The sequence below is a fragment of the Channa argus genome, chromosome 9, assembly GCF_033026475.1.
Source record: "Channa argus isolate prfri chromosome 9, Channa argus male v1.0, whole genome shotgun sequence".
Lineage (NCBI taxonomy): Eukaryota > Metazoa > Chordata > Actinopteri > Anabantiformes > Channidae > Channa > Channa argus.
The window spans coordinates 5,429,668-5,456,627 of NC_090205.1; the positions used below are offsets into that span (position 1 = coordinate 5,429,668).

The following is a 26,960-nucleotide window of genomic DNA, read 5'->3' on the forward strand; positions in this document are numbered from 1 at the left end:
AATTAAATGACTGATATTCATCTATGTGAAGACACGGATCATGTTAAAGATTTCTCACAATAACTATCAAATGCGATTTTAAAAATAATGGCAACAAAAACATTAGATGCAGCTCATTGGTAAGTGGCGCTTTGGTGAGCTATTTTTAGAACACGCCCACGGACAGACCATGTTGGTGACCCCTGGTTTAGAGTAACAAAACTTTCTGGCAAAGAACAGCTTCAGATATTCAAAGATATCTTTCAGAAGATATCTTGAGCAGGTGATCTTTCATTTTCCAGCCACAATTCATGGTTATTACACTGAAACCTCCATATGTGTGTCTCTACATTTTTGATTCTATTAAAAAAAATTAACAATATTACCACAAATTAAGATTTTACCATTTATTTATTATAATTTCACTGTTATTTTGCCAATGATAATTAAAATATGCACTTATGTTACATGTAGGCATAAAAACTGTGCCAGTTGACACTTCTGCTAGATGTTGCCAACATACCACACATATCAATGATAAACCTACCACCTTATTGGGACGTAGCAGGTAGCCTACTGAACCATAACAGGAGGCCTGATAATGGAGGACAACTGCCCACTGAATAGAATAACAGTCAAATCCCTAATGTGAGTGCTGATGTTGTCCTAGAGTAGTAACACAACAGGTTTTTAAAAAAAGAATTTTTGTTACGAGTACCTCATTAAATGAATGAAACCGAAAACATTTATTTGTGTTCACAGTGACGTGTGCATAAGTGCACTTACAAAAATGCATTCCACAGTGCATTATTTTTAAATGTATGAATAATCCAAGAAACGCAGCTTGCAAAATGGTTTGTGACTGTTTAGTCAATGTAAAAGTCTCTTGGTGAGCATCAGTTTTTAGCTGATTTGCAGATACACCGATGATGCCGTTCAAGTCTTTTCTTTCCACATTTTGCCTCGTCAGAGATTTGACTTCTCAGCCACAAACCTGCTCTGCCACAGTCCTATTTGAGATGTTTAGTTTCCAACTTGTTTTAATCCGTCTTGTAGGGATGATCTCTCATAAATACCTGTAAAACATTAAATGAGAAATGTAACCAGTGATAAATTGTGACAGTAAGTTCTTGGCTACAGTGGGACTTAACTTTTACCAATGTTTCAAATATCTGACAGCAATCGTACATAATTTCATACACACAATAAAAAGTCAACAATTGATTCTATATATTCAGTGTTTGTAGAAGAGAACAAAGCACTAAAACACACAGTCTAAATCTACATTGAGTTCTATCAAGGCTGAAACACGGCACCACATTCACATCATATCAGAGGAGCCAGGAAAGCTGGATAATAATTTGTTTTTACAGCTTGGGTGGAAACAGGTTTTACATTGTTTGACAGATGTAAAATTAATTATTGCCCCACTTTGTTTCCAACCAAACGTTCCCACTGTATAATCAAAGCTGCCAATCCTCCAAGTGCCAAGATGGCTGCTTCTCATCGACATAAATCTGGTATGATGCAGACTGAGCATGATGACATGCTGACAGAGGCCAGAAACAATAATGGTTTGTAAGGTATTGAGTCTCCACAAGGTCAATTTAGCAGCTATTGTTGAGTTTACAATTATTTCACATGCACCAGCAGATCCAGCAGTGGCAGCCATGCTGTGACTGCTGATGAAGAACATATTTAATCCTAGGATCTTAAAATTCAGAGCTTCTAAATGTGGTCCGCTTTCTTCATAATTGAGAATGAACCTTTTGCAGTGGTTACACGAGTTTACTTGAAGTTACAGCACCTCTGTAAAAGAAATTTTACAAGACGCTTTTCTGCACAACATCAACACTGCTAGACATTCAACTACATAAACACTGGTATCACAATAATGATGTGAGGGGAGACTAATATTTTTGTGATGCCATAGCGACAGATAACTGTCCACACTCAAGTGATGGGTAGGAATGGTACCGTGGTGGAGTTAAAATCAAAGCTTGTCATCCTAAACCTTTGTTGCGCTTACTGCATAAGGATGAAATGTAAAGAACCGGCCAATTAGTGTTTGGCTGAGTTTTCGTTACTTCAAGCAACATCTTAAAATTGCCACAAACTAGTGTCTTTTCGAAGGTCTTTTTACAATTTTTCATTAAAAGAGACCAAGATAAAAGGCCCCATTCACTTTGAAATTTAATTGGTACCTATTCCCTCTCATATTATCCTCTAGAGAACAACAGCAGGGGACTACACCACCTAATGGAAGAAGCAAGCTGAGGCAGGCAGTTATCGGCAGCTTAGGCTGGGTTTCCTACCTGGGTTGTGAATGCTAAGACGTGTCGGTGGCACGATGGCTTCAGAGGAGGAACAGCAGTATGAAGACACAGGGTCACTTGATGAAAAAGGTATGTTTGGCAGAAAATGTGGAGGGGCGTTGTAGGACTTTGTAGAAGATGAGGTAACTGGCTGATTGGTGGAGAAGTTCAGATTTACTTGGCTGTTTTGGTAGGATGACAGCATTTGGAAGAGATACAGTAACTGACTTTCGGGTTCAAGTAGAGAATTAAGTATTAGATGGCAGGAGCGAAAGGTTTTAGGGGCCCATCGAAAGCTTGGAGGTGGTGGATTCCATTTGATTTTCAAAGGGCAGAAGATTTTTGGAGTAATGGTTATTTTTAATTGATGCTTCAGATGAAAATTTTAAAGGATGTGTAAGAATGTTGGTAAGTACATGCCATTCCCAATAATGTCTCTGGTGAAGTGTTTGGTTGAAAGTTGGGGTGCAGAAGATTTCAGAAGAGATGGTTAGTTAATCAGAAAGAGGAGGCTGATCTTGGAGGAGCAGGAGGTTTCAGAGGATCTTTAGTAAGGATAATATGGGTTATTAAAGTGAGAACTAAAAGGACCAGGAGATGTCAAAAAGGGAAGAAATGTAGGAACTTAATACCAGAGTATTTTACAGGAAGTGAAGAAAGAACCTCACTGTCTTCTGGAGGATGAAAAGCTGGATGAAGAGTTTGGCAGGAGGGGAACAGGAGGACCGGGCATAGATTGCCAGAAGCAGCAGGACACTTTTGATAATTTAAAGGCAGGTGAATGGACAGAAATCCAGAGGACCGGGAGAAAGAGCAAGGGATGGCAGAAGGATTGCAGTTAGGAGTACAGTGCATCAATACCTGCAGGACCAAGGACCAAGGCTTGAAGGAGGTCAGATAAAGAAACAATCCCTCTCACCACATCGTCACGATCAACCAACACCAAACGATGAACCTGACAAAAAGAGAAAATGATGTGAGGACGGTGTGTATGAGGAGGTAGGCAGTTTTCTGCAGCTTCACCTCGTAGTGTCCATCAATCCTTCCACTTTTGTAAAATCCCATCTTAAGGAGTCTGAATATCTAAAGTCCCTCTTGGGCTCCCCCCGATAATTCCATTTCAACTGTAACCGTACTCACACTTTGTCTGTAGCTTAACTGTAACGTTTGTGAAAATAGCACAGAGGACTGTAAAATTTTTAATATGAATTATTCATGTATTCATTAAGTTAGTTAATATTAATTATGAGTGTTAATAAGTATCCCTCATTCATGCTACATGAAGATACAACTTAGACCATAGTGCGTGTGTGTACCTCAGCCTTTGCAATGCGGTCGATGACCGTCTCTAGCGTTTCGTGAGGGTAGCACTTGAGGACTCCTTCCACGCAACAGGCTCTGGAGGAAATGGCCTCCTGCATCGTCATGTTCAGATTGTTGTAGTTTTTCTGGGCTGCGAGATTCTGAAGAACGGGACAAAAGACAAAAGTTTCATTTTAGTCAAAAAAAGACTCAAGTGAAACTTGGTTTGTTACTGTCATGACAAAGTGATGGAAAATGCTAGAAATTGACTTACAATGACATCAAATCTAGAGTAGAGTGCCACCACTTTACCTGGACAAACACATAAACGTGCACAGACAATAGATTATAGAGAGCAAATGTACAAACACAGTTGAAGTGTGTCAAGATTCATAACGAAAAAGGTAGTGAAATTATGATTAATATCTTTCTAACGGAATTTTCTGGCTGACTAATTGCCAGTGTAATGTCAGACTACCTTGCTTATTGACCACAGGCAGCGCTGACACTCTTCTCTCTACAAAGATGCTCAGAGCATCATAGACAGAGGCTGATTCCTGAACTGTTGCAATCCTGTCAAAGGTGCCAATCGCCACTTCACTTAATGTCTTTTGAAGGAACCTGGGTTTAGGGATCATAGATCCCTGAGTGGGGTGAGAATATGTGAAATTTAAATCACTTCTGACTTTGAAAAATTCTCTAAGGCCTTCAAGAGAGTGTGTGCTTACAAAGATGTGGAGGAACTTGAGGATGCGTTTGTGAGTCAGGATGTAGAGGACGTTTCCAGATGCTGGGTCGATGATTGGCAGCCGGTGGATCTTATTCTTCAGAAGTGAGTAGATGGCATCGAACAAACTGAGAAGACAAGATTGTTAAACGTTCCATGTTTAAGTTTATCAAGGCCTTAAAAAAAAAAAAAATAGCTACATTTCCTGTAACTTAGGCTGATTTAACTTGAACTAATAGGAAATCAATGAGGGTTTGCGTTAAAGATTTGTTAGATAATTATACGCTATGAATTCACCTGGAGTCAGGAGTGATGCTGATCAGTTGGTTAACAGAGTACTGTAGGTAAATCTCTGCAAACAGAGGTGAGACCTACATTGTTATTCAAACTTTTAAAGAAATTAATGTTTAATTTCTCACAATGGTCACAAGAAAAAGTAATAACACTGCTTTTGCATAAATTGGTTTAGGAAATGTGATCTGATCTTTACCAAACTGACGAATATCAACAAACACAATATTTCTAAGTTGATGTTTCATAATATTTATTGAACACATACGTTAGACATGATGGTGGAACACGGCAGCTTCTGACGTATGAGGCAGTAGGACAAAGACGCTAAACATGGAAATAAATCTACAACAGAATAGCTTCAGAGACCCTGAATCTGCTCTGCCCAGTCAGAGCCCAGACCTCAACCCAACGGAGATGCTGTGGACGTCGTAAGCATTCTGGCTGAGCTGATGGTCCAAATTTCATTCTGAGCACGGTGACCATTCTAATCCACAGCTACACAGTTATTGCTGCCAAAACTGATTCAATCAGTTATTAAAACACAGATATTTGGGACTTTAATGAACAGATCACATTTCACGACGGGAAAATGCAAACAGTGCCTTTACTTTTTGACGCGACTGTAAGTACAGATGTGTTTGTATGGTAGCCACCTCTCCATGTCTCTATCTTGTGCTCTTCCAGCTCATAGATCTGAACCTGCAGACAGAAAACACATTTACTTGGTCTTTAGCTGAAGCAAACACCTATTAGTCTAATCTTTAAGTCAGTTAGCACGAATGATTTTATTCATTTCTCTGCTTTGTTTCTCTTGAACTCGATCATTTGTGGCAGAACATTACACCAGCTTAAAAAACAAATACAAAAAAAAAGCTTAGCTCACCAGAGGAGACTTGTAGTAACGATGGAGAATGTTGATAAAGTCAGTGATGGTCAACATGCCTAGACACACACACACACACACACACAATATCAAAAGGCACAGCAGAAGTTTAGGTTGTTGTACTTCATCAGGAGGCATCTAACCAGGCCTAAATGTATAATGAAGTATGTGACACGAAGCCTAGAGTCATGTTCAGATGTTATGGTCAGAGCAGAATCCTCAATCCCAACCTCATGAAGTCAGTCTGAAATTACACATACATTTACAGAACACGTTCTGCAAGGTGCTTGGAACAAGTACCTGAAAAACTGCTTGTGTACTGAGGCAAATTCATTTTTTTCCCCTTTTCGCTTTGTATGAGGATAAGTGATCAATAAAAGTTTGACAGAATTTGAGATATGGCAGAAACATGCAAAACGACTACAGAGAATGCTGTAAAATACAATTTAAAAATCACGCATGATCAGTAATTTCTCAATTGACTACAAAACCTGTAGTTCGGCCACAGTAAGCTGACGGACAAGCACTCGATATGCGGACAGTATTTTAAGTTGGTGCCATTTCAATTACAAGCTGAAAATCTACACTCACAGACTCCAATGTTGTAATGATCACATCTACGTGCTCAGCGAGGTGATGGTGTTTGTAATGCACACAGAATGTCACGCAGCGTAAGCGGCCGGCTCCGCTCGAAATGTTAGCACATAACTGGGCCGCCATCATTTGAAACCATCTATCCAGTGAGGAAGCCTGAACCCTGACACCTGCCCTTAAAAACGCGGTATAGGTCACTCTGTGTTTTAGTCACCAGTCAGGGGAGCTCCGGGACAAAAAGCATGTGTGCCAAAGACACGGAGACAAAGACATGGCTCACCCACAAAACTCTGAAGCTTGCTGTCCCACAGTGGTGCTGCCCTCACACCATTAGCCACCAGAGCAAAGAAAGCCTTCTTCACCTGGTAGAAAGTGTGCCAGTAATTACAAAGCAAAAAAAGTCACAACTGTTTTTTGGGGTTTTTTTTCCAGGTGTGGGGGAAACTTTGGTAAATAAATACCTGAAGTGTTGTGTCAAATATGACGAGTTTGGAGCTGGTGGGGATGGCGTCGTAGCAGCGGTGCGTTTTCATGAAGTTCATGTATATAAATGTGTCAGGATCTGTGCCCCCAGCAGCGAAAGCATGCACTGCAAACATACCACCTAAAAAAAAACACAAGAAAACTTAAACCGACAATTAGAGTTGAACTATGCACAGTGTCTGTCACAATCTGGCCAATGCTGAACCATTTACGAGCAAATTCCTTCGCTGCACAATGTCGACATACTCTGAAAGTTGAGGCACGGTAGCAGAGGAATTGTGTCTGCCAGAATATAATCTGCACAAATTAACAAAATCTTACATTACCTCTGCTCTTCATTGAGAGAACCTCCTCTTCCTCATCCTCTTCCTGGTCCATTTCAAATAACGGAACCTGGAGGAGCATGTACATCAACAGTAGGAATGGCCCGAGTTTACTGAACACAATTCTGCAATGACCTGCATCCATGTCTGATGGCGACAAAGGTCCTTTACTCCACCAGGACCATTTCATCTTTAATCTGACATCTCAGGTTCTACATTACACCTGAAGGTTTTGACTTCTCTGAGCAGTAGTTGACTAAATCCAAAACCTTGATTAAATTCGGTGCTTCTTAAACCTCAACGTCGTGTTTTCTATTTATACTATACGTACGTTAAATTGAAGACAAAGGCGGAAATGTACCTTTTGACTTACAGTCCCTCTGCTCAGCTGGGCTAAACCCAAAATATGCCTGGCTTCATTTATCTCACAGTAAGTCTGTGAGTGCATCTTTGGGCAGAATATTGGACTATTCCTCTTCAACACCTTCTTTTTCAACAGTGTCAGATAATAGCTACTCCGAAGGCATCAAATTGTCCCACTTTTTTTTTTTTTTGAAACACATGTTTTAGTGTATCATAATGACACCGCAGGTTCCCTTTGGTGCCAGTATAGGACACTCATTAAGTGCTACATTTGACACCACAGGAAGGACTTCATACATGCAAAAAACCTGCACCGGGGCTACGGTAACAGACAACGTGGGTTAAGGTTAGGAACAAAAACCTCAGGGTAAGCAAACGTGTGCTGTAACCCATTACATTTCACCCCTTTTTAATGCACAGTAAAGCACAAGGCCGATAAACGCTCCAACTTTTTCAAGAGAACATGCTGCTTTTTTAAGATGCTCCTTGATTTAAATTTGACCATCTGGACAATAATGAAACCTGTGATGTTTCTTGTTAATGACAAGATTACGTTAAGTTTTGCGGTCAAAAGGCCTGACGTACTATTCGGTCCAGTTCAAGTAAATTAGACGTGTATAATATCCAATTACAACAAAAATAATCTCAGGGTACTTTACATTGTGAAGTCGAGACCTTAAAAATTCTACCTGAGTAAGCACAAAAGAGACAACAGAACCAGGCTCAGGGTTTTACAGCCATCTGCCTCAATCGGATGGAGAGAGTGGAGAGGGTTTGCTGGCAATACCCATCCTCTGGACCAAAATAAGTCTCATCTGTACTGAAGAAACTGGAGACCTATAGATGGAACAGGCAGTGCTGATAACACTTGTTGTGGAAGCAGCTGTAAGGAGTGTCTACAGTTCACTAGGGTTTGGTATTAAGCCATGAACCAGCTGGTGGACATCAGCAATAATTTCGGAGACCAGTGGCAACAACTAACTTCGGTTATTGAAGAGCATCTAGCATTTAAAGACAAACTGCCAATAGGGAAGTCGCAGTGAGAACAAACCTAGATACAGACGACTATGGAAAATGTATTTACAAATTTGGTGACTCTTTGTGAACTCCGAACTTCTTGTACTGCTAAACTGTTTCTATTGGCACAGAAATCTGATTTTGAGATGACGAATCCGAAAACGGTATAATGTCAACTGGACTTTTTTTTCTTGTTAGAAACATTGACCTGCTTATCTGAGCAGCTCCTTCAGCGTGAATACATTTGCTAGGGAACCCAGTTATACCCTCCATCACAGGCCTTTGAAAAACTCCAGTTGACTTGATTCAAACTCCTCCAGTGGGTTTCCTTGGTGTTCTGAGGCCAGATGTGATCTCCCCCGTGTGTTCGGGTTCTACCCTCAGGTCTCCTACCAGCTGGACATTTCTGGAAAACCTCCGATAGAAGGTTTCCAGGGGTAAATCTTACAAGATGCCAGAATAAAATGAGCAGCATCTCTATTCTAATCCAGACTTCCAGCCTCAAACACACTTAGAAATTAAAAAAAAAAAAAAATCCACAAATTAACTTAAAAAGGCACAGCTGTTCGCTGAAAATGGTTTTAGATGACCACCTCAAGAAACTGGTCAAGACGCTGTGCAAAATGGTAATCGAAGACAGAAAAGGCTCCATCAAGGAATCTAAAATATCAAACATATTTTACTTGACTTCTTTTTGCTTTTCACATAACCTCATGTGTCATTTCCTAGTTTTGGCGTTTTTAGTGTTTCCTCCATAAAATAGCAACGAACAAGACATTGAATTAGTCTGTGCTCTTTTAAAATTCTACAACTGTAAATCTGTGCGATTATGATTATAGTCTCCCATTAACAGAGAGAAGGGAATGTGCTAGAACAGTCTACGTCCACTACCCCAGCCAGCCCGATCTTTCTCCTGTTCAACAAGCTGTCACACCTTACTCCCCATATCAGCTTTGAATAAAAATATCTACTCTGTCTGATCCAAGTGCACATGGTAGTTAAGGTGTGCTTACAGTTCATGTAAGGGCACATTCAGCTTGTGAATATGCTTCACGTCCAACTTAAACACTACACGAAACAAGAAATTGCTTTGAGTGAAGACAACCAGGTGCTGAGACCTGCAGTGTCAAAGTGACCCAAGTGCTTTTGTTTTCCCAGCTTCTCAGTTACCAAGTTATGTCCAAACACACCCCAGCACACACAGTTAAGACTATCAGCAAACAGTGTCGTACCTCTGGAAAAGGCTCCATGGGTGGGGAGGAGGAGCAGAATTGGGCCGACCAGCAAAACCCTGGGCTACCATGTCAGATAAAAAAGTGATAAAAAGGTCCAGGCATGGTGAAGAAAGACAGGGCGGAAGGCGGAGGGAAGAAGTTCCAACTGGACACAAAAGAACAAGTGCACCACCAGCCAGCTGAGTCTGAATGTCTGGGATAGACTGAGGTCTAAATCAGGACTGAGGGGTGAAGGGCCTTTGGTATTCAGAGAGAGAGAGAGAGGGAGACACAAAGAGTGGGAGGGGAAGACTGAAAACAGAGACGCTATACGTGTTTATGTGGTGACAGACATTGCAAATACCTCTTTATGATCATTGGGGAGAACGCTGGGTTAATATTTGGAGAGAAAAGTGAGAAAAGCGAACAGTCAGGGGACAAACCTCCATCAATGCACGACCACCTGCCTAAGTGCGTGATTCCTTTCCTAATCAAGATACGTAGTGACTTCAAAAACATTCAACCGCTTTTGTATTTTTCTAGTTTTAGTACCCCTCTCTGAGAAAGTCCTGGACACGATCCTGGTGTCGTCACCCGCAGGAACTTTTCTGTTCAGCTGGTCACTCTGTTGCTAACACTAAGGAGGTTTTAGTCTTCTCCTCTACAACAACTCCAACTGAGATCATCTGAGTAAAAAACATCAATAGAGGAGATCATCTGGAGGAGAATAGCTGGCCCTTTAAGAAGCCCAACAGCGTAAATGATGCTAAAATTTGCACAGAGAAGTGAGAACAATGCAAGTGACTTTAAAAAAACAAAAGAAATGAGGCTAGTGCAGCTTTAAGGGTTTGCTAACTCCACTAAGGGAGACATTCAAGTTTCATTAGGCCACTGCCTATCAAACTATTTATAGAACCACTGAGCTCAAGTAAACTATCCCCTCTGTTCACAGAGTTATGAGTTTCCAAGCAATTTCAGATTCATCATACTGATCATATATGTAAAAAGCTTTTTAAGTTAAAAATTCTGACTTACAGCCATTATAATGTGTCTTAGTAATAATACTCTACACACAGTCATCCAAATTGGCCTGCTACTGCCAGTTTGAGAGGGGATCTAAGATATTAATAGTTTATAACTATCTACAGAGTCCCAACAAACAGAGGAGCACAGCCTAACATCTATGTCTTTATTCTCATAGAAATTTTCTTGAATGAGTAGGATTCTGCTTGACTGGCTTAAACACGTCTGCAACCAAGAAAAGCACTAACTGGCTCCTGGAAATAAAAACTGCAGAGAAAAAAAACAAAGTGCATAACTGTCCTGATTTCCCTGTTTGAGGGAAAATGACCCATAATGAGACTTGAGACCACAAATAACTTTTATTTCAAAATTGTCATCCTGAGCAACGTATACAGCCCTTTCCACATACAAATTTTACAAATGTTAGTAAAAAATAGAAAGTTTCTTTTTTTATAACACTGTCATTATGTTGAACATGACAACTGCAGTGGACTAAATGATTCACAGAATGGCAAATGAAAAGTGATTCCCGAAGCAAAGTTTTCTCAGGAGAACTTTAGGAGAAAGTTTACATGCTCATTAATAGACCAACCTAGAAGCCGGTAAAGTACATCTGAGAGTCTGAGCTAGTAGACTACATCAGACGTTTTACATGTTTTAGTTTCTTTAATTTCAGCCTCAAGAAATGAACAAGCTGCAGTATAAGGATTTCAACTTTGACTTAGGGCACCGCTACTCAGTCTCTCTGAACTGGGCCCTATGGCGGCTTTGTATAGCTCCATGCAGAGCAGGATGCTGATGACATTGCTCCTAAGCTTCCATGAAAATTTCATGTTATTACTTCAGGTTGAAATTATTGAAATAAACACAACAACAAAAAACACAATTTTCTTTATAAGGGAAAGGTACTAACAATTTCCTCCATGTCTGTAGTTAATCTGATTAAATCTCTGTTCACCACTTTGTGCTTTAAATGCAATTAACAGGTAAAATGACCCTTTTACTATATTAACCTTCTCGTCCTGTTCCACACATAATAAATGCTGACAATTTGCATGAAGATATACATGTGTGCTACGTACCGACACTGCACAGCAGTTTGGCATCTCTTATTAACCTGCATGATAAAACTTGTGTGGGTATTATTTTAAGGACATCATGTTGCTTCTGACAGCAGGAATGACAAAAAATAATTTTCATGTTAGCAGGTGTTAATATTCAAGCCTGAGGTCGAGTAGAAGCTATTTTCACATTTCCAAACAGACTTGTTGTCAGTTTGTTGCTAGTTATATTAAGTAAAATTATACCCAGCAATATTAAATTCAAGTCATTTGACAGTACATTTAAGTAGAGTCCTCACAGTTTCAGTACTGTATATTTATTCCCTAATGATACAAAAGTTACTTTTAAACTAGTTCCCCCCCAAAACAGCAAGTACTGAACCCCAATCCACCACACGTAGGTCTTTAGTGGGGCTTTCAAGGACACAAATGAATAAAGATACATCATCAGGTCCTGGTGAGGCGAATTCTGCTGTTGGACAAATCCAGTTACTGTCATTAAATAACTTCTATAAGACAGGATTAAATATTTCTGAGTAAAATTACAAATGCTATTAGTAGTATCCACTTTACATGCACGTCACACACATGTTCAAGTTACATTTTCTTAAATACTGCAAGTAACAATCGTGACTCAAAATGGGATTTTGTAAAAACACCCCCCATCACCTAACAGAATTAAAATTAAGGCCAGAAACTTAAAAGCGGTCAAAACTCCACCTAACGCCCAGTGAGGTCAGAAGGTTGTTGTTTTTTCCTGCAGCACTTCTCTTCCCCAACTCCTCATTCGTCTATTGAGTCCTGTTTCTCCTAATTACCAATTTCACAGAAACATGGACATGCACACTAATGTCTGTAAGGCTGCGAATGTCACACTTGTGTGACCAAAAACTTAACTAGGGGCCACTGTATTTGATAAAGCTATTGTTCAGGTATTAGCCGTTTAGCAGCGCGTTGAAATAATGTGAGTGTGCGTAAAACCCACAAGACCGCAAGGGTCAGTTAGGTTTGACGTTTGGGCAGATGGAAGCCAGCATTCACACCACTGCACTGATGCACTTAATTTAAACCCTTTTTTTGCTGATGGCTGCATGAACGTACAGTTTTCCGTAATAGGTTTACTGTCTGCTTGTTCTGTTGCTATGTTTCCATGCAGTTTTGATATTGGTTTAGAAATGGCCTCAACACACTCACATGAAAATAATGTTAATGTCACAAAATAGATGCACAGTCTTATACAACGCAGAGAAAAATCCGACTGTCACATCTATCGTGGCTGCATCCTTTTTGTTTATGCAGATTTGTCCACACAGCATTACTGTAATACATGTTTAAGAAATTGAGCAAACACAGCTCATTGTGACTGATTATTGTACCTTGAAGATTCCTCAAGTCCCTGCAGGACAATTTTCATACCACAAACAGATGAACTCAAACCACCAAATTTAAAACTATTGTAACATCTCAATGGTAAAACTGTTATTTGCATATGTAATTAGGTTTTCATACAAATTTTATTTGAATTCTGAGAAAAATCTGCTAAACAAAATATGCAGCTTAAGCTAGTGTTGAAGAAAAGGGTGCAAAAAACAATGGTGTTAATTAAAAGAGCACTGCTGTAGTTAAACCTCTTAAAAAAAAAAAGTACAACATGTGAAATGAGTATTTATGTGCACAATTGTTTTGCTTGTCAATTTACAAATCATTGTGAATCTTCTCATTTGGTTTGTTTTTTTTCCCCCCCGCCACAAATTTTACATCTCCACCCTCATCGGTATAAATTTCAGCACAGAAACAGCCTAATGATGAGCCCGTACCTCAGTTGTACCTTCTGCACAAAACTTTTAAGCTATGTAGTAGTTATTGTAATAATTCCCTGTCACTGCCAAAAACAATCTCCTATCATGATTTGTTAGCCTGAGCTTCAAACTCATAGTTCTAAGAAGGTTTCTGAGCTACTGGACAAGACAGAATTATAGAAGGGGGCTTAGAAGAGGACAGGGCTAAAGATCAACCCTGATCTTTGGGTGTGTGCTGGATACTAAATATCACGTTCACAAACCAGATCGTCAGAGGGAGGCACAGTGCTGGGGCAGCAGGCTCTGGGTGAGGCTGGGCTGAGAGCTTGCACAGCCACTGCTGGTAAAGCTTGATCCAAGGCTTGAAGAAACAGGCAGGCTGAAAACCGAAGAAACCTCCCTGTCTGAACGGTCATCATCATCATCATCATCATCATCATCATCATGGGCCGGGTGCTGCTGGCTTACTACCACCCTGGTAAACACGGTAAAATAAGGGAGCTTGACGTTAATCAAGTCATTGCATTTAAGCTTCATTCTTTTCATCCTTCATGCAACGTTGTTTTAATGTTAAAGTCTGCGATGGGCTTTAATTTACAACCTCGGATGGAATATTTACCCTAAAGAGTCAAATAAAAGAGGCCTTATTGCCAACATTTGTGAAAAGTTAAATGTGTTGTGTAATGTTGTGTACCTGGATTTGGATAAGCTGACGAGGTCTTGTCTGCGGACTTCAAACGTAGACATGTAGCTAGTCTTGGACCACTTTATGGAAACAACCACAGATGCAAATAGAATGTTACAACATAGAAAACAGTTAAAACTGCTCATTTCTAACTCCTTCAGATACAATATACAGCACTTTTATTAGTTATCCTAATACTGTATATTAATATCATGCGTGCCTACTTCCTTACAATGTGAGCAGGGTCATTGGTTCCCAGGTGGATTCCTTCCTGGCAGTGAGACCTCAGCAGACTGATACCTGCACATAAGACACAGGATTAAAATCTACATTGATTCTTACAGTTATTCTTATGGATGCTGTGCTCTCTATGTCCAATTTAATCTCCATAGAGCAGGTACTGGGTCATAAACATTAAAAGCTGTCGTACTTCTTTTCCCATTATGCAGGTTGATCTTGTCCTTTGTTCGCTCAGAGGAGAGAAGCTCCTTGTTGGAGAACAAACAATTTTCATGTTGCCGTTTTTCTGTTTTGAACTTCAAGTGCAATACTAAAGTACATGTAGATCATTATGCCCTAATAAAACTAAACTGACAGCAATATTATAAGTGAGAAAACACACACACACACACACACCCTTCGTCCGGTTGTTCCAGTATTTCTGCTCCCACTGGTCCAGCAGGATGTTGAGGTATCTCTGACACTCGAAGAAGCGAAGGTAGCGGGATGATGTCGGCGATGGGAAAACTCGCTCAAATTCTCCTCTGCGATTCAATTCGTCTTCCGTCTCTGCCAGCACACGAACATCGTCCGGAGTCAAAACAGCCAGCACTGTAGAGAGGACATCCTGACAGAGACACAAGGAAAGAGGTTTTTTTGACCTGTGCTTTGACTAACAGCAAGGACCTTTATATATCATTACCACCAGCATCCACTGCATCAGTGGTGCAGTGGAAAAACAACTATTAGAAAAACAATGCCTCTTCTCAGATAGTCCACCCTCTCCAATAAAGAAATCACAAACTAAATGTTGAACTCGAATAAAAAAACAGAAATTAAATGCTTTAGCATGGAGCCGTTTACCTTAACTGATCAACAAAGTTAACTCAAAGATTATCATGACTTATTATTTCACTTTGTGTTTGCTTACCTGGTCGGCATAACGCTGTGTGAGGTAAAAGGCTCGTTTGACTTTCTCATCAGCAGATAAATCCAGTTTGGACCTCTCCCTGCTCCCTCCACACAGACTACACACACACACACACACACACACCATTTCAGACACAGGACCTACGTGGACTCAATGTGATCTCTGAGGTCTAGCATCATTTGCTTACTTGGTGGGGGAGCTAGAGGTGCTGCTGCAGGGAGTAACCACATCATCTTTTTGTGGAATATGAAACCCAGCCAGGTTCAGGAGGTCTCTGATCATCTGGCCTTTGATGGACACATCCAGGGCTGTGTTGGAATGGAGGCTGGACCGAACATACAGGAGTTACGAGATCTACTTTGAGAACACGTACATGTTTGTTATTGTCTGTGTTTTGTTACCTGGGGGATATGTTGACCTCCAGGATCCAGGGTTTGAGGTTCTCATCCAGCATGATGTCAAAGCCGAACAACTCATGGCAGCTGTACGGAGTCTGAACATGTATCTTCAGCAGGCTGGTTACATACGGTTCTGAACTGAAAACCAAGAGAAAAACTTATTTGGCCATTATTTTAAAATGACTTTTTATCTTTCACAAATCCAGCATTTCAGAGACATATGACTTCTTTGCCTTAGTGTCCCATCTCTTTACACCTAGAAAAAAATAAATAAATTTTATTGGTGCAAAAAGAAAGATGACTTAAAACAAACAAACAAAAAAAGGAAAAGGATTCAGTCAGATAGAGTACTGCACTGGATTTGGACATAAGGGGAATCTATTGACTTAATGCTCTGTGGTGAAGCCATTTCATGTTTACAACACTGTGGACTGGGAACAACTACCAGGTATGAAAATGTGACTCAACAAAGACGTACTTTAGGAGATACTGTCTAAAATCTCTTCTATTGCACTAGTGTACGCAGCATTTCAATATCATGGATATTTACCAACCTAAGTAACCATTTTATAGGTAATGAAAATACTGAAAATCTACTTAAACAGTCGGAGAAAAATTATATAATCAATGTCAGTCAGCTTGGTCCTGAGTACAATGTACTCAGCTGCACTTCACATCACGATAAATGACCAAAAAAACTTGAGTTCATTATATTGGGATATCAAAAATATATAAATCATACTGCATGAATTACAGAAACTTACGCAATGATGGTTTTGATGACAATGTCTTTTATCTTCTCCCATATCACAGAAGTGTTGATTCCTTGAGAACCAAGGTACTGCCACAAGGCCTTTAAAGCCCTGAAAACACAGATACTTGTGAAAGAGAACCCATGTGTTCAGACAACATCCATACAACAGCTGTAAAAACGGCGTTTTTTTTTCAATTTGAGTACCACTTTAACAGGATAAGCATATACTACAATCACTTTCAGTCTTTCAGTCTTCATTGTGTGTTAGTTCGTTTTTCCGTTGGACTGTGGGCGGACTGAACTAATTAAAAACAGGGCGGCATCTGCCCGTAATGACAGTTCTTACATTTAGCCTTTTACTGCCTGGTCCACAGCCTGTTATGGACATGTGCTACTGGAAAAAGCTGATTGGAAACGTAGTTGCACATACTGTATGCAGAGAAACTGGCATTTACACAGATTTCTGCATTTTCCCAATGTTCTACCACAATTTCAGAAATCAGCTTCCCGATTTACATGACATTTAAGGACTCAGCTTTCGAGAGAAAGCCAACTATAACCCTGTTACTTACGCACAAGTATACGCAGTTTACAATAACTCTGAGTCTGAATAATGTCTTAAATGCTGTTTCACTTCCAGTGTAAGAAGAAGAGACTTTCGGGAAAACCACCAACCAAATCATTTACACCTGAGCAGTCTCTGACCTGATGTGAATCCCTAGTGACCCTGATACTACCTCAGAAAGGTGGCTTAAAGGAAGGTTTACCCATACATTGTCCAAAATAGGAACTTTATACAGAATGGTGAGGCAGTGTGGTGGTGCAGTGAAAGCACCTTGACCAGGGGCTTTATATTTAAATTGAAATCTTCTCAGTTGTTTCTCTGTTACCATTTGTGTCCCTGGCAGGCCTTGTCATCACTGTTGGTCTGATATTCCGAATTCTGCTTGTTGACACTGTAGTTGGTCAGGTGCATGAACTTGTTGCTTAAAGTCTTCATGGAAGACGAATACCTAGAGATAACAGAAAGTGTTACCCAAGTTACCCATTTAAATTCCATCGTTATCAAACTGCTAAGTTGCCAACGTGTTGTTCGCGAAGAAAACTGACTTGCAGCTGGCAAAACGAACCAGTCCATCAGAGAAGATGTAAATTCTTAGTGGGTCGTAGGATGTCACATAAACGTAGATCCGCAGGTCAAACTTGTTTCCACTGATGAGGTAGGGCTTGTGAAGGTACCTGCAAAACACATACTGAATGAAAGGGTTTTGTTCCATTGCCTAACGCGCATGTGAAGCCAGGTAGTGGAAATGGTTTCTGGGCTACTAAATTCCAAGCCACTCGCAGTCTACTTACTTCTGGACCAGTAGTGGTCTTTTACGCGGCATTTGGCTCCATTTGTAGATGACTTGGATACCGATTCCTCTGGCTGATGCAGGCTGTTAGGGATGAGGGAAAGGGAGAGGCAAGAAAAAGTAAACTAACTACTTAAAAAGAATGTAATAATTTTTTGTATTGTCATAATAACTTGACTTCAGGGCTTTGGTATATTACATTTTAATTGACAAAATGATCTACAGTCTTCTCTACAACATACAGGTTTGATAATCCATTTTTGCCTGGAGCCACCATCCTCCCAGGCTTTGCGGAGCAGCTTGAGGTCTTGAGGAAGGACGAAGGTCCGGGGGAAAAAGTTGAACTCTCGCTTCCCAAATCGAACCTGCATCTTGGACAGGTTTCTCCACAGCCGGTCCTTTCTGCCAATCTGAAATGTTCCTGGGAAATGGTTCAGCTAAGGCAAAATAAACAAAAACATTACAAGGTCATACGAAATCCTGGACAGAAGATCTAAAATACCTTTCGATTATTTCACTTTGCTTAGAAACAAGGATTGATGATAAGTACTGTATGTGTACAGCTTCCCACCTTCTGGTGCTCTCCGATGGCCTTAAACCCAGGGGACTTCATGTGGTGTCCCCAGCAGCCCAACCAGTCATGACTTTCTGCATGAAGAACAAACAGATTTTTTTCACCCTGGACATTTGAATTATGTTGGGCAGCTGTAAAATTTAGATACAGGTCACCCTCTCTACAATTTACCTTATCGAAATGTTTTATTTGCAAAATGTTTTTATTTGCAGAAATGCTCTCTTTCTTTCTCTCTCACACACACACACACACACACACACACACACTTACTCTTGGTGACTTTGAAGTGTGACCTGGCGATGGTGTCTTTCACAACATTAGGAGTGACATTGCTCATCTTCCATTTCAACAGTCGTCTTTGTTCTGCAGGTAGCAGCTCCACTGCAGAGCACAAAAGATGTCCGTGTTTGTATTGAGTTTTTCAACAATCATACATATACAGTAGGGATAATCCAGATATAGGGACAGTTCCATGTCCTTAAATGTTAAAGCGTACAACCCACAAAAACTAATCAAATCACTTATAGAAGATTAAAAAAAGTGAAAAAACAACAAGCAAAAAGATTGCTAAATTATTTCTCTATCAAGTCTGCAAGCTCAGTATCCTTGTTCATTTATATTAATTAGTAGAGAGGGCCAAAAAAAAAAAAATTAAGTCTTGGTTTTTTTTTTAGTGTCCTGGAAAATGCGCAATTTAAATGCATTTTTAATAAATGTACATAAACAAAAATAAATAAAATCTGATTCAAATTATTAATTTATTTATTTTACAACTATTAGCTCCCTTGTTATTAATCTGCATTGCCTACAGGTAAAAATATTCACTAGTTCTCTTCTAGTTTTACATAATGTAAGAGACAGTCAAGAATAACATTATAGTAATGTTTATCTAAAGTAACTGCATTCTTTGCTCCGAAACACAAAACATGAATTATCTATGTTCATTACTGTCCCTATGTGCCTCCACCGTAGCTGTTGATAGTGAGTGGCTACAGCTTCTTAATGTTAGGGTCAAACACACAAAGACAAGGGAGGGAATGGAGGTGGGATGTCTGCCATTTCCTTATCACTGAGATAAGTTAACAACATTTTCTTGGTGTCGTTTCATCGGCTTCACCTGTTGCCTGTAGCCAATACTCAAGCTTGTTGACTTGCAAAGCTGGGCATCTCCAAAGAAATGATAACAGTTCACATTATTAATTATCATTATTCCAAAGAACTGTTGCTGCTGGCATTTCAGGGACAGCAGGAAAAGAACCAATCTCATTTTTTGGCATGTTTCACCTTGTTCAGCAAAAATAATTAACATTAATTGAATTCATTTAATATAATGCCCAGCCCCATTTTTTGATCTATTGACAGATGGCTAAGGGCTTTGATCACAATGGCATGAAAACTGGTGTAACACCTTCTTTACATCTACTGTTTTGAATAACAAGCGTGTACGATCTGACCTTTCTCATTGGCTGTGCTGAAGTAGAGTGTTGGAGGCTTAAAGGGGAACAAACTAGGAACCAGCGCTGGTCGCTCTTCTCCATCGTCTTTTGTCTCCAATGACATCGGCTCTTCAATGCTGAGAGAAATAAAAAGAGTAGGGAACAGAAAAAAGAAAAGGAATAAATAAGAAATTAAGGTTTTGCAGACATTAATGTACATGCAGATGTTTGCATGTTCAGTAAACCAACACCACTACAGAACTAGAGTTTATATCACTAGACAATGTGCCTCAGGGTTGATGAAGCCAGTTCCAGGGTTCGACTGATTGAGAAAAAGCATTAAGATGCTAAGAGAACTGACAACTCAATGTGATACAAAATCTATAGAAAGCTATTTCAATAACTCTGTTTCCATGTTGGAAATGTGTCAGTGTACAGGGATTAAGAAGTATGATAAGTCTTTCCATTGCCTCTCCTCACCGCCACAGCTCTGTATAGCTAATATTAATCACGGTTTCCCAACAAGAGGAGAAAGAAATGCATCCAGAGATTCATTCAGTCACTTCTAAATAACAGGAGATAGCATACAGTCTCCACTCTAGTTTGTAACACAAGTCGCATAGGGACTGCAAGCAATGTGATACCTGAGGGGAAACTAGGGTTAGAGACATCACACAAAAGGACAAGCCTTCTCCAGGGATTACTACGAGCACATAAATTGTTGTATTCTATGTAGAAATAATACATAATTGGTCTAAAAAAAAACAGCACATATGGAAAACGGTAGCCAGCTGTATCAGCCACATGTATTTTATGCAGTATTTTTTGGATTAATAATTAGGCTGTTCTCAAACTCATGTCCAAATAAGTCCAACAAGGGCAGAATCCAATAGGCTCTTGTTTAAACGAAACGCAAGTAACACCATCTTAAGAACACAGAATTACACAAACCAAACTAATACAATAAAAGCACTCACATGATAGTCATTTAGGAACGGATGAGAGACAGCTGAAAAGAGTTGATATTATCCTCCTCCAGATTCTTTAATAAAAACCATCCAACACCAACAGGTACGCAACAGCATTACAGCTGGATCAGGCCAACTTAGTACTGTAGCTACACTTTTCAGGAAGGGGTGGGGGTGTGTATGTAAATTAACACAAACAAATCAGGTGGTTGGAGTTTAAAAAAAAAAAAAAGAAAAGAGAAAAAAAAAAAAGAGAGGTGACAATAGTGGTCCCTATCCAGGCTGCTTTTGCAGAGAATCAGCCCCGAGTCTTTGGTAGGGAGTTCTACAGTTGAGGCCATCACAGAGGAGAACAATATGACACACAAAGCAGCAGACTTTTCCACCACGCTCTGCTGCTTTCAGCCTCTTTTAACAATGCAGTGAGAGAGAATGACACAGAGTGAAAGAGTCCACAGGATTTAGTAAATGTTTTGGATGGCTAATATTGTTAGAGACCAAGACCAGCGGTGGGTAATAGTCCAAGGAAAGGACAACAATATTTTTTCCCCCTGTAATAGTACAGCCATGGCGAGCTGCCATGCCAAAAAAAATGTGTTACACTTTTAATATAATTCAGTTTAATAACTTTATAACTAATATAATCTTGATCCGTAGGAATATTCTGTTATCCGTGAGCATAACAGCCAGTTAGAAGAGGAACATCCCAGAAGGCCTTAATTAAGGCCCCCTGTGAGACATCAAAGACAAATTATTTAAGCGCAATAAATACATCTCATTAATACCTTTACATGGTATTTACCAACCAAAGGTGTTACATGAGTGATAAATAACTGGAAATATAGGACAAAGTGACTCGTGGCTAGTAATTGTTTACATGGTCACAGTTAAACCCGGGGAGGACTTTAAAGATACTTAGTAATATACTATATAAATTCATACTGTTTTAACAGCCGCTGACAATTATATGCATTTGTTACATTAAGTTATCTGCTCTAACCATCAACAGATGAAGAACAGGGCTCAGTCAGGGCAAGTGAGACAAATTATGGTCTCTTAGCCGTTGGATAAGTGTTTGTGCTTCTTACCAGGAATGGAGAGCAATGTAGGTCATGGAAAAGGCACCAGTCATGGATGAAGAATCTGAATCTTATTAAGACAGAAAAAAAGACAAATAAGCCAATTAAATCATTTAAATGGGTATGATGAAGTACTCAAAGTGTATTTTCACAATTTACCATCATCACTACAGGTATTTTCCAGCTCATCAGGCAGCTCCTCCTCAACTTCATCCACCTGTATAACCAACTCTGGGCTGGCAAAAGTTAATGTAAGGTGAAAGTTTCCAAATGAGAACATGAAAAGGGCAAAAACAGTGATTGTAAAAGCAATGAGCCATTGCTCACCCAGATAGTTGAGTCTCTTCAACCATACACTCCTCCATCAGAGGGGAGCAAGAGGACGGCGACAAAGCTGGTGGCTGTCCCTGCTTGGTTAGGTGGATAGCAGAAATCTGAGTGGTCACACAGCCAACCAAAGTTCCTGTGACACATCCAGGTTTCATGTTAGTGCCCCAGCAATCACTTTTTTGCTGATACTTCACGGGGGGGAAAAAATTCACAAACTGGAAGCTCCTCTTGAAAGGCATTTGACTTTGTCATTTGGAAAAGGTCTTCTTCTAAACGCTCTTGAAGGAGATGTGCTGCAAAGATGCAAGTACACATCTAACAGTATAACTTGCAGCCTTCTCCCTCAAGCTCAGTTGATGGCCTCATCCTTTAGGGCTATTCTTTGATAACAAAAAGCCTGACCATGCAGAGCTATCACTGTACTGCATTTGTAGTAGCTACTGCTGAAATATTTATGATCAACATTGTCACAATCTCACAGCCACTGTATAGTGAGATGTGCAGAGAAAATACACTGCCCTTATAACAAGCATAAAGATTTAATGAGCATTATGAAAGATTATAAAAGATTTTTAACATGGTTATTATTGTGATCATATAGTGCTTAAATAACCTTGTTCCTCTAAGTCCTTACTTGTGAATATTCCTAGGTGATTTCTGCTAAAATGCCTAAGAATCTTCTTTCCCAGGCTGCAGATTTATCAACCAGAAAATCTAGAACTACTGTCTCATACTAGTTTTCATTGCTAGCTACAATATATATTACCCCAAGCAAACCAGGGATTTTGATTACCTGGGATCACATTCATTGGTTTGGGCCGCTGCTCCTGACTGGCACTGGTCAAAGATGGCGCGGGTCCATTTGCAAAAAGACTAGCAGCTGGAGGAATGATTCTTCTGCATGTGGATGTGGCACTTCTCAAAGGACGTCGACTTTCTTGGGGCTGCTTGTTAACATTCACTGGCGCTACTGTTTGGGGCTTGCTGTTTGCAGATACTCCCAAAACTGGTAGGGGACTACCTCTTACTATCAAATGATTGCTTAAAGCAGTTTTAGATGGGGAGCCATTTTGCCCATCACTGAATTTTGTTGATGGATTAGCTGAATGACTTGTCATTTCTCTTGTGCTTCTCACTTCTACTTTTGTGCTATCAAGGCTTGAGGCATCCTTTCCCAGTGTTGCCCCCTGGTGTTTACAAAGAGTAAGGCATAGAGGAGGCACTGACTGCAAAGAACGGTTTGCAGCTTCAACCTGAAAAATAAGACATGGCATTCAGATTTTATAGCAGTTAAAAGGAGTCAAAAGTTGCAGTGTGTTATGTCTGAACAATGCAGGATTTTAGAGGTTGATACAATTATATTTTAGTTTGTACTATATCTAAATGTTAACACACATTACTAATGACCTAGACACCAATCAATTTTTTAGTGTACAAAAATGCCATAGCTTCCACAGTGGAAAACATTAATACTCACCATCAAATTATTACTTTGCTGCAGAGTGGGTTGTCCTTTGCTCAACAGGTCTTGATGACAGTTTGACACAAGCGGCTGCACTCCCAGCGGTGCATCACCTACAGCAGTGTGATGCCTGCTCATTCCAGAGCTATTTCCAAGTTGAAAGGACTTAAGAGTTGTACATTTCTGCCGCTGGAACTTAACGTGGCATTCTCTTATGGGGGTGGAGGAACTGGCTTCTGTGAGGCAACTACCAGCTTGCTTCCCTCCTGCTGCCTGTACGTTGTTTGAGATTTGACCTCCAGTAAATTGTTGTGGCAGGGTTGGAGACCCATCTGGCACCGTGGTGAATTGGCTCTGGGCACTGATTTCATTTCCATCCCCGTTCTCCCATACAGGAACCCCAGATGGGGTCAATGTTATATGCCTCAAATGGGAAGCAGATGAGACAACATTAGTGGGGAGAGGTTTGGCTTGGTCCTTTTGCTTGGATAGCTTGAGAGACATCTGACTTAAAGGCACATCAGTGGCCACAACTGTTTTGGCCTGTGTACTGACAGAGCTTGCTTTAGTAGAGATATCTGCGTTGGAGCAAGCCTGAAGCTTCGTCCCACCCCAAGGATAGGACTGATTGGTGGGCATGGCACCGGCTAACAATGTTTCAACAATATTTCTGAAGCTCTGAAAACCCAAGCAACGGTCCTAAATGGGAGGAACTAAGAAGATATAAATCAACAGTCGAGACAATACCAAATCAGTCTGATGTGGAGATGATTATTTCCGTTCCTGCTGGTTGCTTCCATTCGTTAAGCAGTTCTTCAGTAGAAAATGACTTGGGATGTCAGCTCCAGATGGAGTTGAACGGAGTTGTACATTTTTTGTTGGTCACTGGAGATTGACTACAAGTTCTTGACAAATCCGCACTCATAACTGCACACTTGGGCAAAGCACCTGTGCTGCAGGTCAGCAGAACAGTGAACTCTTGGGAGCGATAGAGAGTTTTTGGCCTTTACATGGAGCTCAGACAGCCAGGCACATAAGGATATTTTCCCTGAGACTAAGTAGTTCCCCCCTTAAATGCAGGCACTCAAGAGGTGAACAGTAAGGCGTAGGCTCAGTCACCTTGGTCAAGGAGTCTTGATGTTAGTTACTGAAGCAGACTGGACCAGGAACTGTATTCTCTTAAGTTCTCTGGTATTAAATGTGAGTTTCAAGCTGCATTACGCTGCATACCTCGCTCATACTAATGTCCCAGGTCTCAGAGGAGAAGGCCGTATCCACTGCATACTCATAACCAACCTCATTTAGCTCCCAGGGAGCGATTACCAGCCACTGTTCGCCACTGAAAGTACACAAAAGTGAGAGTTAGTCAGTCTTAGTTCAGTTTTTGTCACGTTAACAACATTACCAAAACACTTACCGTCACTATTGAATATTACCGTGAAAGTGTTGCAGAAAACATTTTAACACAATAACCACTACAATATGTTGTAAAATCAGGTGTCAAAAGCGACTTTCTCCAAATATTGTCGCTATTATTGTACTAATATGCAACTATACTAAATGATAATCTGATTAGCACTGATGCACCAACACGATGCTAACATGAACTCATCCATCACGGCAACAGCAGCGAAACATGGAAGTTGGAATTAATGTAGGAATCCTGCGAAACCGCGGCTTTGTGAGCTAACTTAGCGAGTGAAACGAGTTGGTCAGCCTGTATAAATAAAGCACCACATCTTAACACTGCAGTGCACGTTTAGATTCTAATGTGAGTTTCTTCTACTGTTGTCGCTGATGTCAAAGCCGCAGGAAAAAAAACCGAGCGTTGCTAGTTTCACGTGTGTGCCATCGTGACGCACCGCTTCACGTTTGGTTTAACTAGCTTAACGGCGGCTAACTAACACGTCTGATACTATTATGACACAATAACGTCCCGCCGGACAGAGTTTAAAACCAGCTTGGTAATGAAATTAATCCCACTCGTCCTTAAGGGTCAATACACGGGATACAACAGCAAACGATTTGTTACCTCCCGCTAGCTTGTTTACCACTGCATCGTCCCTCAGCATTAGCTTAGCGACAGCCACCAACACACCACCAGCTGTCATCGGGTGTTGGAAATAAGCGACTATGTAAATGTGTCAAAAATAAATCAACGGCTTTCCCTTAGTTTAGACATAATTTAACATAATAGACCTTCTTTGTCCTGCAGAATGTCGTTAACATGCTGTTTCGAGCCAATAATCACTAATAGTGATGGTCCTTCTGAAGCTGGATTTGTTTGGTCAGTCACGTGATCACGTCCAAAGCCTCATTCGTTACGTCACTGCTTCGGTCGCTGAGTCAGTGGTTTATCAGGAAGAGAGTCATTTGGATTTGCGGTGATTTCGCACGAGATCCTCTTCCTGACCCCATAACCACATAAAATAAACTCATACGCGTTATGTGGTTATTTTAGCAGTTCATCACTGCCCAGTTAATACGCGCCTCTACCTCCCCCCCATATCAAAGAAATAAATAGGGATTCATATTACAAGTTACAAAATGATATTATTTATAAACGTACCAGCCCACTGGAGCAGGGACCTCGCAGCACAAACACACCCCCAAGCTATTATAAGATTATGTCGTACATTATTATATTAAGACCACACCATGGCACCATGTTTAAGCAAGCCACTTTTATCATTATCTTTATTTTTTCACCCATTCAAAAAAAAAATCAGACTGAATTGTCACATGGTATTAAACAGAAGCTATCAACTCCAACCATAACGAAGCAGTTCATTTCAAGTTGTAGATTCAAGCTGCTCTCCACACTTTTGGCCACCAGATGCCACCAAAGAGGACTGTGTTTAAAAGCTTCGACTGATGAACCCTTTTTCGACACACGCTTCAGAAAGCTTCATTTGGCCATCACTGCTCTTTACGGTTTGTCACACATTAGTTAGTTTACAGCTTACCAAGTGACATGCCACAGACAAAGATCGTCTATTGAGGCCTCAGTTCAGGTGGACCTTCTGATGACAGTGCCGCCCTTCCATTCAAATGGATGAAAATAAAATACAATTAGAAAGACAAGTGTTTTCATGACAAGTTCCTTAGGTATTGGATGCCTTTATGTTTAAAGTATTTCCTAAAATGTCCAAGCACAATAAGCCAAACTGAGTATTTGCCTTGAAACATGCATGGTGGTATATTTTAACAACAACAACCACAAATGTGACATAAAGAACAAGTCAAATTTTAAGAAGCATAGGTCTTATAAGCTACAGATTTCTGGTAGCAAATTGTTTAACAGATGCTATGGGCATCATATCTTAGCTTAGTTAATACTCATATTTTCAAACTTTCATTAACAAATCTGTCTGGAGCATATTTTGACAGAG

At 40.2% G+C, this 26,960-nt stretch overlaps 2 protein-coding genes across 13 annotated transcripts; both read right to left on the reverse strand.

The window, feature by feature from the left end:
• Positions 1 to 703: 703 nt before the first annotated feature.
• prkag3b (protein kinase, AMP-activated, gamma 3b non-catalytic subunit) lies at positions 704 to 10,724 on the reverse strand. 9 transcript variants are annotated; one of them, XM_067514891.1, is made up of 14 exons: positions 9,513 to 10,571; positions 6,904 to 6,970; positions 6,556 to 6,698; positions 6,375 to 6,456; positions 5,501 to 5,559; positions 5,271 to 5,316; positions 4,621 to 4,675; positions 4,325 to 4,451; positions 4,075 to 4,240; positions 3,871 to 3,908; positions 3,611 to 3,757; positions 3,156 to 3,249; positions 2,295 to 2,445; positions 704 to 1,055 (listed from the first exon to the last, which is right to left on the reverse strand). In XM_067514891.1, the coding sequence occupies exons 1-13, from the start codon at positions 9,528 to 9,530 to the stop codon at positions 2,369 to 2,371; spliced, it is 1,119 nt and encodes a 372-aa protein (XP_067370992.1). In that variant the 5' UTR covers positions 9,531 to 10,571; the 3' UTR covers positions 704 to 1,055; positions 2,295 to 2,368. The 9 variants fall into 9 exon arrangements, with proteins under 9 accessions (XP_067370992.1, XP_067370984.1, XP_067370993.1 ...); XM_067514883.1 differs by having other exon boundaries at positions 4,075 to 4,451; positions 9,513 to 10,724; XM_067514892.1 differs by lacking the exon at positions 6,904 to 6,970 and having other exon boundaries at positions 4,075 to 4,451; positions 9,513 to 10,724.
• A 137-nt stretch (positions 10,725 to 10,861) lies between these two features.
• Positions 10,862 to 25,910, reverse strand: ttll4 (tubulin tyrosine ligase-like family, member 4). 4 transcript variants are annotated; one of them, XM_067514878.1, is made up of 21 exons: positions 25,768 to 25,910; positions 23,584 to 24,907; positions 22,900 to 23,359; positions 22,104 to 22,239; positions 21,936 to 22,012; positions 21,786 to 21,846; positions 19,748 to 19,866; positions 18,564 to 18,674; positions 18,291 to 18,367; positions 17,962 to 18,156; positions 17,721 to 17,803; positions 17,475 to 17,603; positions 17,255 to 17,377; positions 16,375 to 16,473; positions 15,614 to 15,748; positions 15,400 to 15,537; positions 15,213 to 15,309; positions 14,699 to 14,909; positions 14,295 to 14,362; positions 14,072 to 14,142; positions 10,862 to 13,852 (listed from the first exon to the last, which is right to left on the reverse strand). In XM_067514878.1, exons 2-21 carry the CDS (start codon positions 24,205 to 24,207, stop codon positions 13,648 to 13,650), a joined length of 3,219 nt encoding a protein of 1,072 aa, XP_067370979.1. In that variant the 5' UTR covers positions 24,208 to 24,907; positions 25,768 to 25,910; the 3' UTR covers positions 10,862 to 13,647. The 4 variants fall into 4 exon arrangements, with proteins under 4 accessions (XP_067370979.1, XP_067370980.1, XP_067370982.1 ...); XM_067514879.1 differs by lacking the exon at positions 25,768 to 25,910 and adding an exon at positions 25,601 to 25,754; XM_067514880.1 differs by lacking the exons at positions 10,862 to 13,852; positions 14,072 to 14,142; positions 14,295 to 14,362; positions 15,213 to 15,309 and having other exon boundaries at positions 14,741 to 14,909.
• Positions 25,911 to 26,960: the final 1,050 nt, after the last annotated feature.